Below are 18,125 nucleotides of genomic sequence, written 5' to 3'. Positions count from 1 at the left end.
TTTTATAAACCTGATTTGTCGTATGCTTGGTGACCGCGAGTCGCCCTGTAAGGGCCATCTTGTTGTATTGATCTGTGCCTTATTTACAGTATCCTTTTATTATTTAACTATACCCTGTTATAATCAGTAATAATAGTAAAATCCATAATCCTACGGACCAAATTGACAAGTAAGTGTGAACAAATGTTGCCACAGCTTGGCCAGTGTCGTTCTCATCGATATTAAAATTATTATTACATCGTAGATTTAAGGTGCACCCAGACGGGACAATGAAATTGCCAATTTGATCGGCTAATCAATATACCAACTTTTTCTGTGATTTTGACAGATCAAAAGGTCTGTAGACCCCTAATTAGAGATATTTTTATTTATTTCAAAGCAGCAATAATATTATACGAAAATTATATAGATATTTATGATATACTTGCCATAGCGTGACGGATACTTTATTTTCGTCGGACACAGTATTTTATTTTTTACCTACAGGCTAGGAAACCTTTTTTATGGTTCAAAACTAGTGGGTAAAAACGCATGGTATCCATCCACTATCTCGAAGATACATAGAACAAACCAAAATGTGTACCTCTTATTTGAAACTAATATACTTATTTTCGATTTAAACTTGTCTGATGTATGTACTTAAAAACTTGTCGATATATTGTTATCGACATAGACCCTTCACTATTTTTATTTTGCTGTTCCTGGTATCATTTTACCTGTCAGTAATTTGTCAATTTAGTCCGTAGGATTATGGATTTTACTTTACAGAGAGCTGACTGAAGTTTATTTTGAAAGATCGTTAACACGTTCGCTGCGGCAAGCCAAAACCTTAATCCAAAATCTAGTGCGTTACGAGGACCAATCCGCCCCGTAATAGTTTACATCGTAGTGCGTTACGGGTATAAAAGTGCCCCGTACGCCTAAGTCTGTTAAAAGTGCTGTAAGTTCCTGAAATATTGGATTTTCCAATATTTTTTTCGACTAACTGTAAGAGTATAAAATTTCCTACGTCTCATTATCCCCGCACGTGGATACGATAAAAACTCACAAAATTATATAGAAAAGAATATACGGGGTTATTTTATCCCCGTATCGCACTAAAATTTAAAAAATACGGGGCTTAGTACACCCCGTAACGCATGTAATGTATTAAGGTCGATAAATTAGTAGTGATGGGAAATAAAAAATCGATGTATACGCTGTATTAATAAAAAAATTACACATCAAAAATATGATACTTCGCACTCTTGTATTTTTTGTGAAAGTAGTTAATATAATTAAGTAACAAAGATAAATAAAATAAGATAAACCACCACCGTTTTTACATATTAAAAACATATATTTAATTACCTGCCTGCAATTAGATGTCAATTGGTGGTGATTTTGACGTTTATTGTGTGGGATAACCTTTGTTTTTGGAATATAGTAGTTCTAACGTGTGGTTCGAGCGCTTCATTTTTAATTTGCCGATAACAGGTATTTCTGTAAGCACTGCACTAGCGATACTGTGCCCACAACCCCGTACGGGCCAGCAAATTCTTTTACGGGGTTCACGGAGACCCGCATCGCACTAGAAGGTAATTTTTGTCCTCTGGTCGGTACGGGGTTCCTAAGACCCCGTATATAATTAATATATCAATAAATAATACTTTTGAACAGAAATCCAAATGTATATTTGTCATTTTCGTAGTTGTAAAAATGACCAAGATACAGCTTCCACACCAGCGGAGTGAACACGATTTTTCTCACCCGCACTGAGTGATGACAGCGTACGGGGTTCAAAAACCCCCGTAACGCAGTGAACGTGTTAATTGAGCACAATTGCATATATGGTTGAAGTAATATAACTTGACCTGATCTCTTGGACAACTTGCATGACAAATCTGGTCAGAAGTATTATCCATACTAATATTTTAAATGGGAAAGTGTGTGTGTGTGTCTGTTTGTTTGTTCGTATTTCATGGCAAAATAGAGCGACGATTTGACGTGATTATTTAAGTGGAGATAGTTGAAGGGATGGAGAGTGAGATAGGCTACGTTTGGTCTCTTTCTAACCCCCCACTTCACTACAATGGGGGGGTGGAAATTTGTATGGAGCATTCCGCATTTTTTAGAATTTGACGCGAGCGAAGCCGCGGGCAAAAGCTAGTTCTTTATACAACTGTACTGTACACATTACAAATTGCGGTCTATAAATTCGTCGTTAATTAAGTTGTGTATAGGTGGTGCTGTTTTGATACTGATGTGTATAAACACGCCAACGCATGGGTGAAGTGGTGTAACCCTATACTGCTCTTAACCCGTCGCTGTCAACACTGACCGCCCCTGATGTAGGGTTGCCTTAAGGGATAACTGCAGGGTTAATACTAGGGTATGCAAAAACCGGTTAACTTAAAAAACCGGTTAATAACCGAGACTTTTCCTTCAAAACCGGTTAACCGGTTATTAACCGGTTTTGAGGATTTTTAGTAAATGGCCGTACTACGCAATAATTACCATTACCTTTAAGAATTCTGATGTTGATGATATCGTAGCAGGTATTACTTGCACGATGAAGATCATTTTATCCAGTTTTTGGAAATTTGGTAAATGCGGAAATTGCTAAAAAAGGCTTGTGTGGTTTGAATGTGATTCGTCAGTTTTGCGTTTTCTAGGCATGTCGCGAAGGTGTAAAGCTCCCAGAGCCCCTAGTAATACAAGCAATTGATGTAAGAAAACCAAGATCTCCATTTTACCTTTCTTTTAAAAAATATAGTTTGAAATATACGGTAGACTCCGGTTACAACGACGCTCAAGGGACCGCTGATATTACGTCGTACTAACCGGATGTCGTACAAAACGAATTTCATTTCTTTTAATTAAAAGTAATATCTACATCTCTATTATGTACTAAAACATTTCAATCAATAGGTTTATTTACAGGGTATTATTATCATAGTATTAAGCCTGTGTGGTGACGGGTTAAGAATTTCACCACCCCCTTTCTTCCCGTGGGTGTCATAGAAGGCGACTATGGGATATGGGTTAAATTGTGGCGTAGGCGAGAGGCTGGCAACCTGTCACTGCAATGTCACAGTTTCGTTTTCTTTCAACCCCTTATTTGCCAAGAGTGGCACTGAAGCTTTATTAGTTTCATGTGTTCTAGCTTATAACATTAGACCCGAGGCGAACAAATTGTTAAAATTATAAAAGCAATACCTCAAAAAGTTACATGGCCACAATGTAATCTTGCTATTTGTTGTAGGCAAGACAGGGGGCCGTGCTCGGGTGGAAGTAGCATTGTTTCCTCAATTTACTAGTAAAACCAAAAACGTTCGCTCGTCGCTGCAACCGGACTTGACGGACGGATTCTGTGTAAAATGTGTCGTAAAAAGCGGCTAGTCGTTAAAATCGGAGTCGTAATAAACAGATGTACTTTCATACTATCACATACGAAAACCAAATAAATACCTGTGCTTATGTCGTTGTAAGAGGTTGGACGTTAGGTCTATGCGGAGTCGTAATATACTAACCGGACTCTACTGTATTGTATAAAATGTATAATTGAGTAGACTCGGGACTAATTTTTAAAATAAAATCATTACAGATAATAACGTTGTCAATGAAAAGTAATGAATAACTCTTTATTATTACAAAACATTAAATAATTAAATAATTTTTGAACCTTTTAATGCCTAATTTTCCAAATTTTGAGAAATAAATACAGTTTCGGTTATTAACCGGTTAGAGACTATAAAAACCGGTTTTTAACAGAGGCCAAAAAGTCTCGGTTAACCGGTTTTTCGGTTAACCGGTTAACCGGTTTGCACACCCTAGTTAATACCTCTAATATGTTTCGTGAAACTAATATAAATAAATAATCAAATGGGTGGATGGGCGTTTTCCAAATTAAATCCCGAAAATCGAATTTCACCAGATCTGGACGTGTCTGGGCTCATTCTACTCGGAATCACGAGCTGATTCGATCCCGACGATAAAAAAAAGTGTCCTAATATTTTTTCCTTTTACGTCACGATTTTAGTATGAACTTACTACGAGCGTGACGTATTGGAAACTCGAATTTTGTATGGAAAATTAGGGACACATTTTTTTATCGTCGGGATCGAATCAGCTCGTGATTCTGAGTAGAATGAGCCCAAACACGTCCAGATCAGGTGAAATTCGATTTTCGGGATTTAATTTGGAAAACGCCCGGATACGTTTTACAGGGATTTTTTTTGGTTGTAACAACTAATGGAAGATTGGATAGGTATTAGTTCGTGGGATTGATGTACTGCTGATTCAGCAGGATATTTTTATTTTGCGTAGAACTAATGTAACCAAATGGGTGGATAGAAACGCTTTACAGGGATATTTTGTTTGTCAACTAATGTTCGCTGTATGCATAATGCGATATTCCCCCTTTTTCCGGGATATGAGCTTTAGAATGATATACATACTTGAACTTTTCCGAGGCTAGGGGGACAATGTTTTCCTGGAAACGTCGGGAGTATTTTAAAAGTGTAAGTGCGACGGAATCTCGTTAAATTGAGTAATAAGTAGTTTAAAACCTTGAAAGTTTTAGTCAGTGTGCAGCGAATTTCTATGAAGTGACTTCTTGGTAGATATTTGAACTATGGACGCAAAAATGCGAAATATACAGTTACCCTGATGATTATAATTGATGACGATTCCTAGTTTTCTGAAACCATAATAAATCTACAAGTCATGCTTCAATATTTCCAGTTTTATGTATTGTCGACGAAATATGTTTTGACCCGATCTACATACAATTGGTTCGAAAGGTCGGCTCACTTTGTATTTCATCAACCATAACTTTCATTGTTCCAAGAGCAAAAGTGTAAAATTGTTTACGGTACAGCGGGGCAAATCTTGGCGGGGGGCAAATGTAACTGGTCCATTTTTTCCATGTTTTACAATGTTTGCATTATTAAATAGAGTGTCCACCGGTTATATATGGTAGGCATGTTCAGTGGATACATGTAGAACTCAACATCATAGTGTAATCATGGAAAAAATGGACGAGTTACAATTGCCCCCCAGTCGAGATTCGCCCCGCTGTACCTTACGATTTAATCCTGTCAAGCTGAATGACATGGCGTAGTGCTTATTCAGACAGAATCTTCCGAGCTGCAGTAGTTACGTATTCATTATTTCCCAGTATTTTCCTAGTTTTTATCTTCGCCAGCGCTCCAGGAAATTCTCAACTAGTTTCCATAAAATGCTAATGGCGCTCAGGCATGTGTTTTATTTAACAAGTTTTATGTAAGAGCAGACATTTGTCCGTGTTTTATGATGAAAAATGGTGGCAACCCTCACACCCTTTTAGCTGTTATTGTTACAAATGTGTTAGGTATTTCTGGACTTGTGAGCGTAATATTATGCTGGTACATTTGGCTCGGGTTACATTGTTTTTGTTTTGAAATATGTTCTTACCTTTATTATTATTTATCTGCTATATGCTACGGCTAACTGGCTTAAGCGTAGGCTGGAGGTAGACCTATAATAGTTTATTATTTTTACTCTAGTCAGTCATCATTGTCATCGCGGTATCCTATCATGATGACAATTACTTAATATAAAAACCGCTGGATGTTATTTATATTATTGTTACTATGACAAAGTACTTGGAGATGAAAATATGTACAGCCTTCGTACCTCACAGTCAAACGAGATTTTCGTTGTGCATTAAATATGGTAAGGCCAAGTACAGTACCCCGGGGGATCCCGCGCTCAAACGAATAATTTGTGCATGAATTATACTTAATCGTTGTAGTCTCGTAGCAGATTAACATATTCGATTATCTTTGTGGTCCTGGTTGTGTGTTAACGTTTTTGCATGTATATGTTTCTTTGTTAGTACTGTAGTTAAGTTAATCGCATGCTTAATGAAATTCGTAGTAATTGGAGGCATATATTGCTTCAAAATATTTTGGATTTTTATTAATTATTTTCGAAAGCTGGGACGGCGTAAACTCTTTGTTTTATTAAATTTAATTGAAAAAGATTTCATGTTTCGAGTTAACGCTGAAAATATTTTGCAGTGCAACATTCTGAAAACGTCACTATACTTGTCTAATATTGCTCCCAGAGGATGACGAATGAAACTTTGTCCTCAAAGTCAGGGTAGAGTTAACGTAGACGGACTCGAACCGAATTTAATTGAAAACGAATTATGTCAACGCATTTTGATATTCAATTTAATTTAATTAGAAATTAATTTAGAACAATTTCATACTGACAAAGCCACCTTGCTTAAAACATAAACTCATTACGTCCTCCCAACTCAAACATACACTTGAGTCTTGTTTACGTAGAGGAAATAATTAAAATTATTGTGCCTCATTGCAAAGTTTGAAACTTATTTTATGGATACACTTTCGCAGTAGCTATGAGTAATTTCAATGAGGTTTAAATTAAATGGGTTTACTTACTACCAGGGATGTAACGGAGTTCTGCTTCTGCTTCCGTTACTGCGGAACTTCCGTTTTGTTTTACACATCCGCTTCTGTTCCGGTTCTGTTATTTTTCAAACGGAAGTTATAACGGATGTCGGAACCTAGCGCGACGGTGGGACATGAGCGGCGTACATCAAAGACCAACAGGTCTATACCTATCATTCGCTCATCTCTCCGCTTGCCACGTGCTGCGATACTAAACATTAATCGCTTCATTCCATTGCGCGCCAATATTTGTCCTGTCCACCTAGTTAGTAGCGAGTGAACAACTATTCAGTGGTGCAGGGCTTATCTACGATCCCCTTAGAAGCTCCCCTTAGATTTGTTTATTAAATACAGTTTACTTCTTTTACAATCACTCCATTTAATTTAAAAATTTAATTGTGTGCTAACAATTACACATATAATTTTTACTGGTTAGTTTTGGATTGTATTATACTACCTACGAGTAAGTTTTCTTTTCGTTTCTAAAACCTTTTACGGCATAATAAAGGTTTAAAAGGATTCTTATGTGATTTTTAGTGATTACCTAAACAACAAACAATCTTAAAGTTCAAGGTGATTTAAATTTTTGGATTGTAATGAATGATATACTTAAGATAAAATATCAGGTAACTTTTCTTTTCGTTTTTAAAACCTAAGTGGGCCTAAAGGCTGATTACAAACTGCTGATTACAGGCTGAACAGTAAACACCTAAAAGTTCTAGGTAATTTAATTAGTTTTGATTTATGTTATACCTATGTGGTATTTTTTTATTTCGTTTTTAACATCTATAACTTCCGCTTCTGGTTCCGGTTCCGCTTCTGCTTCCGTTAAACTAAATTCAAAACTTCCGCTTCCGGTTCCGTTAAAACCACATCCGTTACATCCCTGCTTACTACAAAGGACGCCAGTGGATAACCAAATAAACCCAGCAAGGCTAGCATGTCATTGGCGCCTCAATATCTCGCTGCGACACAGATTACGTCCATTTCTAATTGTATTTATGATATATAAGGATGGGAGTCTATGCATGCCGTGGCGAGATAATCTTACGCCAGTCTTATGCTAGCCCTGCTTGTTCTTAAACTAGCTGAATTCAAAGCCCCTGACGGCTAGTTAGTGATTTTGTCAGATGGTCTAAAAATATGATTGTTGCCTTTATTTTCCAAAGTCAAGCACAGTTGCACTAATTGTATTTTTAACATACATCAATAAAATCTTTACCCCTTCACTAATCTAATTGTATGTAACCAGGTTCTCTACGACGGAAAGTTGTCTTCGGCGATAGTGTTCATGTATAACCCGGTGGCAACCGACGGGCAACTATGTCTGCAGTCGGCTCCTAAAGGCAACGTGTCTTATTTCGTCCACACGCCACATGCTTTGATGCTGCAGGTAATGCTATTGTTTTATGATACCCTGGTAGTGTTGTAACGAGGAAAGATGGGATTTTAAAGATAATAAGGCCTGATTTAGACGGCGTGCGATTTTAGTTACATTGCAGCACAGATGTCATATAAACCATAGATCAAGCAAACGTATCTACTTAGCGTGTCAAATGAACTCAGTGAAATCCACTGAGTTGTCCGTCTTTAATCGCAGCTTGCAGCTTTCGGGCGTCAATTTTTGTAAGTTGAAGTCAACAAAAACATTAAAAATGCCTCGTTACATGATATTTAATGGCAGCAACATAAAACTTATCAACACTCAAGGGCCTGAGACATATTTAAAATCACAGGCAAGTAACAACTTCAGTACAAAATCTGACACGCTCGGCCGCCATACAAATAAATGAACTCGTTTCTTCTATCTAAATCTAATTCTGTGCATTGCAGGCTGTTGAGGTTACATTCAATTTTGCAAGCCATCAAATACCACAATGTAATGTAATTCGTATGCGAGTTCTCGTACCGTCTAAATGGGCCCTAATTATGAATTGAATCACTTTTTACTTCATGCATATTTCAAACCTCTAGCGAGAAAAGAGTAAGGACTCTATAATTCTTCAACGTCTCTCTTCCCTACTAATATTTATGTCGCGATTTTACATATAAATGTAGATCAATGTCATAAATCTAGCCAAGTTTTAAAATAAAGGGCAACTATGTCTGCAAACTGCCCCTAAAGTCAACGTATCTTATTTCGTCCTGACGCCACACGCTTTGACACTTCAGTCAGGTAATACGTGTTTTATGGTGTCTTGGTACATATGGGAAAGTTTTATACGGCATCAAAGTGGGTACAGTCAGCAGCAGAAGTCACGTAACGGGCAAGGTGTTCACAATGATCCTAACACGCTCTTATTGTCTTAAAAATAAGATCGTGTCAAGTTCATTTTGAACACCTTGCCCGCTACGGAACTTCTGCTGCTGACTGTAAGTTAAGATGGCCGTACAGTGGCCGTACAGCATACGAGTATGTACAATTACGTGCTTGGATTCTTAAGGCTGCTTTAAAAAAAAACGTCAAAATAATGTAAAATTGATAGTTTTAGTCGGTGAAATACTACAATTTCCGTTATCCAATAGATTTATTTAATTCAAATTTCAGTTAGAGCATCTTATTATGTTGATTTTTATAAGACTGGATGTTTGAAAACCAAGTCACTAAATTAATTATGAATTTTTCTCTAAAGCACATTTAGAAAAACTCACGTATAGAGCTGAATTAGTCGATCTTATTTGTAAAATTTGGACAATTTTGATTACTAAAACAGGTAAATTTATAATTCGTATACCCTGTACTACAAACTTATCAGACTACATTTTTATTATAAGGTTTTAAAAAAGAATAAACGAGGCTAAGACGAAATCAATTTTTTTCAGAAATTACCTAAAATTAAGTGACAATTTCTTTGAAAATCTACATCACATAGGAATATTTTTTGTATTTAATGAATCTGCAACAACGTTTACTTAAATTGCTTTTATGCCTTAGTGATTATAAATTGCTATTATTTATTTTTGGCAATTTTTTGAAAACGAGCCTTCACTGGTACAATTACTACCACTTTTGGACATTTTCTCATATTTTGTTAGACCAAGTAGAAAAAGTCCTATAATGTGATATATATTTGTAAACTACTCGCAAAGCCCTTTAATTTGATACCACACACGGTATGATCAAGCGCTCGGTTGCGATTTCAATGTTTTTCACACGAAAGCCCTCAGTTAGACTGTCTTTACTCAATAAACAAAATTTGTGCCCACAGGAAGTGAAAGCTGTGGTAACACACTCGATACACAGCGCCCTGAACTCCATCGGAGGTGTGCAAGTTCTGTTCCCGCTGTTCGCCCAGCTGGACTTGCCTCATGATGCTCCAGCCACGGATCCGAAGCGCGACCCTATGCTATGGTATGTTGTCCTGGTACCTTTGAGGATATAGTACTATACTCGATACAGTTATGCTATGTACGAGGATGTTTTCCTAATATGAGGGAGGCAGGAGTAACATATTATTGGATTTTTTAACCCCCGACGCAAAAACGACGGGGTGTTATAAGTTTTACGTGTCTGTCTGTTTGTCTGTGTGTGTGTCTGTCTGTGGCACCGTAGCTCCCGAACGGGTGAACAGATTTCGATTTAGTTTTTTTTTGTTTGAAAGCTGAGTTAGTCGGGAGTGTTCTTAGCCATGTTTCATGAAAATCGGTCCGGTGGACCCTTGTTTCGCCGACAAACTTTTCATCGAATATCATTTCATCGACAACAAATCATCGAAAGTTTAGTTCGAGTAAAATTGTTTCGAGTAATTTTGTTTCAACTACTATTTATTTGAAATTTTCTTAGTTATTATAAATACTATTCAACGAATATTGTTTCATCGCTGATTCGTTTCAAAGTACTTCAAATAGCAGAACTACAAAACATCGCAATTCATTTATTCGACGTATTATTACAATACTTTCTCATTTGTCGTACTACACGTTAATAGATGTTTCTATTCTAGGAAACTTCAAATTGTCGATTTTATCGTGGCACATCACATATTTACGTCCATAATTAAACTATGACCATTGGCTTAAATCCTAGAGTAGGTTTAGGTTAGGTTATAACTGTGGCCACACACAAAAACGACCGGCTTACAGAGTAGGTTTAGGTTAGGTTAGAACTGTGATCACACAAAAACAAACGGCTTACCGAGTAGGTTTAGGTTAGGTTAGAACTGCGACCTACACTACAACCAATGGCTTTTAAATTAGGTTTAGGTTAGGTTAGAACTGTGACCACACACAAAAACGACCAGCTTACAGAGTAGGTTTAGGTTAGGTTAGAACTGCGACCTACACTACAACCAATGGCTTTTAAATTAGGTTTAGGTTAGGTTAGAACTGTGACCACACACAAAAACGACCAGCTTACCGAGTAGGTTTGGGTTAGGTTAGAACTGTGACCAAACAAACAGTTTACAAATTGTACAATTTTAGAAAGAATCATAATTGAAATAATATTATGCGTAATGAATTGTATTTAATGTAAAACAAAATGAAATGAAAAAACACGAAATGAAATACCACGATGTAAAGTATACTCGGAGTAAGTTATCTACGAAATAAAAGTCTACGGTTTGATTTTACTTGTGTCGATTGTTCTATGATATGAACTGTCGATGAAATGAAATTATTTGAAACGTTGTCTTTGAAATAATATTCGAACAAGTGGATGCTGATAAGCAACAATGTGTCAACCCACACGCCAACCATTTTGAGAAAATGGCGTCTAAAGATTTTTTCTCATTTTTTTGTGTTTCTCTTAAAAAAAATTGTTTTTTTATAGATTGTTGTGTTTTTCAGCTATAATATGTTCAGTAGTAGTGATTATTGTAGCTTAATTTCAAAACAAACTTCAATTTGACGAAATAATGCCCTTTTCTTTTATTGCGAATTGTTCGACGACGTCAAACTTTTTCAAGACTGTGTTATGATACTTAACCCACTTTTGCTAATTGTTTAAAAATATCTATGAGTCTTAAATAAACATGTTAAAGCACATAAATTGTTGTTGTAAAATACTCTACCTATGCATATTTTTAACTTTATAAGTGTTAAGTAACGTATCACTCATAGTCACTTATGTTATTAGGTATGTAGGAATCAATACATTATTTATTAATCAAACCTTTTAATGATTTTTCTACTCCCGAACTGTTATTCGTCATTTACAGGATTGTGCGTATCGAAAAAACTGAAAACGCATTGTTTGGTTCTGTAATCATGGCAACGCATTGCATTAACGATACTGCGTGCGTGCGCGGGAAGGCTTTGGGCAGCTGAGCTGATAGTGCAAACCTTTGCAATACAGGAAACAGTGTGAATTTCGCGAGAATTATTTAAAAAAAACTATTAAAAACTAAGTGCATGGTCGTTGTAAAAGTATTGTATGCAATGGTGTTTAACTGACTCCAAAATACTCGTGGAAAGTACGCCACTCATATTTCTTGACCTCCTTTAAACGCCTGTTGAATAAAATACTATAAATTAACTATTAGAGTAATGATCATTTCTAGACACATATTTAAATTATCTGTGCTTTTACAACAAAAAATCGTTACAAAAACCAAATAATCATCTTTAAAAAAAATAAACTACTTATCTAAAATATACAACACAATATTTTTTTACGCTAAGAAATAGACTAAGTCATTTAAATTATGAATAACTCATGACTTGTACAAGAACAAAATATAAAATATCTTTAACAAAATAATAAACTACCATTCAGTAAGTATTCAAAAATCAAACAATATTTTTATGCATACATTAACACGTCTTAATGTAATTAGTAATTATAAAAAAATAGTAGCTTATATTAGATTTTTATATAAACACGTACTTGTAAAAAATGTTTGCAAATTATAATAACGAATATGTATATTCATTACTTAAAATGTTCAATTTCGTACTGAATTTACCATTCATGTGCAAAAATATACTAATGGACTAAGTCATAACTTATTCAAACATAAATTAATATGAACAGTTATATTTTACAATATAGTGTCATGGTACTTACACCAAAAACGAACAATTTATGACCCGAATATAATTTAACAATAATGACTTATGTTTTATAACACGGGTCGTAACATAAAACAACGAATAAAATATCATTTTGCAATAATCATTCAAGTCTCATAGTGGGTAACTATGTCATTTTTTGCGTTTTGCAAGAATGAGTCAAGTGTAAAAAAATCGTTGAGTCAACCCTCATAACACATTATTGTAATTTAAATATGTCTTCTGCCAATTACTATAATAAGTTAAGGTTCTTGACACATTAATGCAAAACAGGCAACACACGATAAAGGATTTGTGTTAACCTATTTTTTTACTTTTGGGATAGTAAAAATTTTCAAAATGAAAAGGTCATTTTTGCAAATAGAAGTTTAAAAATCCAGCTTTAACATGGCATTAAAATCTCGATTTTTTAGTTTTTGTGGGTTGACACATTATTGCTTATCACCATCCAAGTGTCTGTCGGCGATTCAAGGGTAAACCAAATCGGTCCACTATGTCGCGGTCGGGGGTTTTTTCAAAATTTTAATTTTGTGGATAGGTTATAAACCTTTTTTATATTAAAGGAAAAAATGGAAAAATTTACGCTTCCGGCGGGACTTGAACCCGCACCATTTTTGCAATCCGTTATAAACCTTATTATAATCCTTAATTGTAATTTATTTTGTCCTTTGAAAAAGACATCGATACTTAGGAGGTTATCGTGATTATTCTTCAATGATTTTGGCTCATCCAATAGCTAACGAGAGAAATAGCTACGAAGCAGCAGTAACGTCGAAAACCTTAGAAAAATTTCAAGACCACTATGGTGTTTTCGCTTCATAATATATATCTACCCTACAGTACAGTCAAGGGCAAAAATATGTATCGAAAAAATCGTCTCATAAATATGGTACGGTCAGCCAAGAAAGTGGATTAGGTACCACATTTCGACTCTATTTTTAAACTCATAAGGTCGAAAAGTGGTAAACCACTTTTTTTGCTGACTGTACTACGCTCTTATTACACTGGACTAAGATGCTATACACATTTTTGAGTAAGATGTGTACACCCATATTTTTACACTTGACTGTACAAGTATTCTTGTCCCAAACCTTTTTTCATGACCAATTTTTGTTTCTTTATCAATTTTGTTTAAATTATCTTTATGTTTCTATGTCCTTGGTTCGAATCCCGGTAAGGGCATTTATTTGTGTGATGAGCACAGATATTTGTTCCTGAGTCATGGATGTTTTCTATGTATATAAGTATGTATTTATCTATTTATGTATGTATATCGTCCCTTAGCACCCATAGCACAAGCTTTGCTTAGTTTGGGGCTAAGTTGATCTGTGTAAGGTGTCCCCAATATTGATTTATTTGTTCAATTTTAAAATCTTGGACTTATTTGACTTAATCCTTGAAGGCCTCCAAAATTCTCCTCACTACAAGTTAATCCACATGAAAGCTTTTATACGCATTCACTAACTTATTCGCTTAGCGCGAAACTTGCACAAACTAAGCATGTGGAACGGTTCGGAGTTCGGATTCGGTCTGTGCTCAGTTCGGTAACGATTTACCGAGTTGTTTTAGTTCTGAACTAAACTTGGCTTGGTCGCTAACTAAATCGCCAGTTGTAGACTACCTCCGCTAGAATTCGCCTTATTAAATTTGTTATCTGGGTATGTGCGGTGTCGAATTGTTAATTTCCTTTCGACAATATTTATTTTAGCATTAGCATTGATGTGCAGATGATTCTCGTGGCAGCATTTAATTGCAATATTTACAAAACCACGCCAACGTCACTTAAATTACAAAGAACTCTGAAAATTCCTATACCTACAATAAAATTTTGCGGCAGTTTCATCGGCGATCGGTGACCGACAGTTTGACAGACAGACAGTATGCTAAATTTATATTGCGACTTTTAAGTATATTTCTCCCTCACAAATACCTATATAGTCGGTCCTCGAAATTATAGTCCATTATCCAGTTTTCGCGTGAATTTTTGTCATTGAAGAACCCTTAGAACTACAATTTTCCGAAGTGCCCGCTCAGTGACTTTCTTCATACATCATCTCGATTCAAACTCATAAATTACCTTTTCTAATAGGGGTCAGTCATCGCACCCAAATCACCGGCACATTGTCTAGTTTAGAGCGAATCCGCGGTACGATTGCCGAGGGTTCATTAATATTCCGAGTGGCCCTGCCGCATTACTCGGCTAAATGCACTTTCACTGTCTGATATACTTCATCTAGTGAGGTGCCAAACTTGGGAAGTACTTGATAATTTCCCTGAAAAATACATAGAAAATTTTACTGGGAATTATCAGGTTAATTTTATAGGGAATACAAGGAAGTTTTTCAGACGAAATTGTGTATTTTTGCGACTATAATTTATAAGGTTCACATTGTCTGGTTTAGTGCACTTTCACTGTCTGATATAATTCATCTAGTGAGGTGCCTAATATTTGTCTTTTTAATTATAAATGGGCTTACTCTTGGCCACAGACTAGCCAAAGGCAAAGACGTGGCCTACGACGGAGTGAGCTCGCCCAGAAGATGCGTGTTCACTCTTGATTTGAAGGTTGCGGCTTATATGAGCTAATCTGAGAATTACTTGGAAATTACATCCGGAGAATATCTGGCTAATTTACTAAAAAATATTTGGGAACATTGATCGGGTATTCTACGGGATTCATTGCAATTTTGCTGGGGAATTATCTGGGACATATAGGATGTTATAGGGAATACTAGGGAGTTTCGTGAGACATCATTGGCGCATCTTTGTGATGTCTAGTTTAGTGCAAAACCTCAGTCCAGAGTGGCTCCTGCCGCATTACACGGCTAAGTAGGGTAATATTACCACTCCGGTCCTAATTGAATACCTAATTATTAATTACCTACGTTGTTCGTTCCCGGATCAGGGAATATTTGGGGATTTCAGTAACAGATTATGGTTTGGAAAAGCATTTTCCCAGTTGGAAAAAGCATTTTCCCAATCTTCCCAAAATTTGCCCATCACTACTTTAGCTCCTCAACTGGAACTGAGGGCCCATCTCAAGACGTATAAACTCCTGGCTATCCCTAATTGCCTGGTGTCGACTTCGCTTAACCGACTTGATTTATGGAAGGTTAGCGAGGGAACGCATTTGCATGAGGGTTTTACTTGATATTCCATTTTCGGGTAATTTTGCACTTAATTGTTTTTAGGGTAATGGGGGTAATGTATGTATGTATGTATAAGCTTTATTGTACATAAAGGAAACAAAAGAGACACAGTTACAGAGTCAGTAATATACAATGTAGGCGGACTTATCCCTTAATGGGATCTCTTCCAGTCAACCTTTGAGGAAATGAGTAGAAGCGAATAATAATAAGTAAGGTAAGGTAAGGTAAGGTAATTATTAGTATTCGCGTTAATTGCATTTAATATGCCTGCTCAAAGGTAAATATGTTATAAATTAAAATTAAATTAATAAGTTTCAGGTTAAATCGTTTATAGTAACTGGACAGCTTATACAAAATAATAGTTTAATATCCGAGTAAATTTTAGAATTGCAGTTATTAATAATGAACAACTGCAATTCTAAAAATTTACTCGGATAATAATAATAAATACACCTACATATACAAATGAATTCGTGTAAATATTGTTTATAGACTTGTAAAACAACGTTTTATCAATAAATAAATAAATATATCCATAAGAAGTGTTACCATTTTATAGCAGAAGGAATGAGTTAACTATGGACAGAGGTTGCTTATTTTGGGGATATCGAATATTAATACCTCACACTGTTCGAGAATCGGTTTTGGTTGAATTGCATAAAAGTCATTTTGGAATCATTAGAATGAAAGAAATCGCACGCTCATATTTTTGGTGGCCGAACCTTGACTCAGAAATAGAAAACATTCCCAAAAAATGTATAACTTGTTTGCAAAATAGTAAAACGCCTTCGAAAACACAGAAACCGTGGCCTGTTCCCCCTTCAGTGTGGTACAGAATTCATGCTGATTTCCTGGGCCCATTTTATAATAAAATGTTTCTGGTCATAGTAGACAGTTATTCTAAATGGCCAGAGATATATGAAATGACTAATATTACTAGCTCTCGTACAATAGAGGTATTTGAAAGTGTATTTTCTCGTTTTGGATATCCAGTTCATTTGGTGACAGACAATGGTCCTACATTCACCAGTCAGAATTTTAAAGACTTTTGTAGTAATGGCAACATTAAGCATACATTTTCACTGCCGTATCATCCAGCGACGAACGGTGCAGCTGAACGATTTGTGGAAACTTTTAAGTCCGCTATTACTAAAATTAAAGAGAGTGGACTAGATTTACGATCTTCTATCAATCTGTTTATGTTTGACTATAGAAGTACACCACAACGCACTACAGGAATATCACCTGCTCGCCTAATGTTAAACCGAGAAGTAAGAAATAGATTTAGTTTATTGCGCCCTCCTCCTCTGTCAGAAGTGGTGCAGGAGAGAGTGGAAAAAAGGGACCAAGGGAGAAGGGATATCAGCTTTGTAATAGGTCAGAAAGTAATGGTTAAAGACTACAGGAAGGACAGCAGGCCGTGGGTTCAAGGGCTTGTTATAGAGGAGTCAATACCAGGAACTACCTATGTGGTAGATGTAGAAGGGTTTAAGTGGAAACGTCACATAAATCAGATGTTAAGCTGTTCTAATGAGTTAGAAGATTTATGTTAGTTTAGTTTGAGTAGGAGGAATTGTTAATTTGGTTTAACTAGTTAATTTACTAAAATAAGTGGAGGAGAGTGTGAGAAACGGAACTCTTCTCTTGGGTCTATGGTTCTAGACTTTCCAGAACGATGTCAAACTGTCATCGAACGCAATTGTTTTTTTATACACAGTTGTCATGTAACGCGCATAAATTGAATAAATATAGTTTATTAATTAATTACTAGTTTCAATATACAACAATATCAATACACATAAATTGTATGAATTAACAGAGTGAGCTCCTACTTTAGTCGTGACACCAGATATAGGTACCCTACAAACATTCTGTTCTGTTAGTCTAAAGAACTAGATTGAGACATCATTTATGTTTTTGTAGCGTTTCTTTCTACGCGAGGTACGAATACTATGTCTAATTTTCTTAATCACAGAAAGTACTTAGCCGTAGTAAAATAATTATTTCAGAAAATTTGCTAAGGTCGCTTAAGCATTTAATGTAGGTGTCAAAAACCGTAAATAGAAAATAAACCTATCCAGCAAAATCTAAACTTCATCCTAATCATGTTTCCCAAACATCCTCCGCCTCGGATCCTTTTCTAGCGAATCAAACGAGGCCCGAAGTCTGATATCACAGATACCGTGCATAAGTTTAATCCGTATCGCCTTTGAAGAGTTTATTCTGGGGTTCACTCGAGTGTGGACGGGCTACCGTATGTAGTTGTGTAACACTACTATGTATTTGATTTGACTGTAAGTACCTCTTCTTCTACTACACATCGTTTTCACAAAAAAACGTCTTTGGTTGGACATGAAGTCATCAGTAGCAGCAGAAATTGTAACATAAGGAAAACGGCGGCTATATTTCCGAGCTCATATAACCCGGCAACCTTCAAATCAAGAGTGAACAGGCATCTTCTGGGCGGGCTCACTCCATCGTATATATCCTTTGGCTAGTCTGTGGTCAAGAGTAAGCCCAT

General features: G+C 35.9%; 1 protein-coding gene across 1 annotated transcript in view; it reads left to right on the top strand.

The window, feature by feature from the left end:
• The window catches only part of LOC125235751 (neurobeachin-like), a 462,438-nt gene that overhangs the window by 126,667 nt on the left and 317,646 nt on the right, over positions 1 to 18,125 (top strand). The window contains 2 exon segments of the mRNA XM_048142334.1: positions 7,696 to 7,836; positions 9,653 to 9,795. Coding sequence (XP_047998291.1) covers positions 7,696 to 7,836; positions 9,653 to 9,795 — 284 coding nt within the window.

Source organism: Leguminivora glycinivorella, chromosome 18, assembly GCF_023078275.1.
Source record: "Leguminivora glycinivorella isolate SPB_JAAS2020 chromosome 18, LegGlyc_1.1, whole genome shotgun sequence".
Lineage (NCBI taxonomy): Eukaryota > Metazoa > Arthropoda > Insecta > Lepidoptera > Tortricidae > Leguminivora > Leguminivora glycinivorella.
This window is presented reverse-complemented; position numbering and strand designations above follow the sequence as displayed.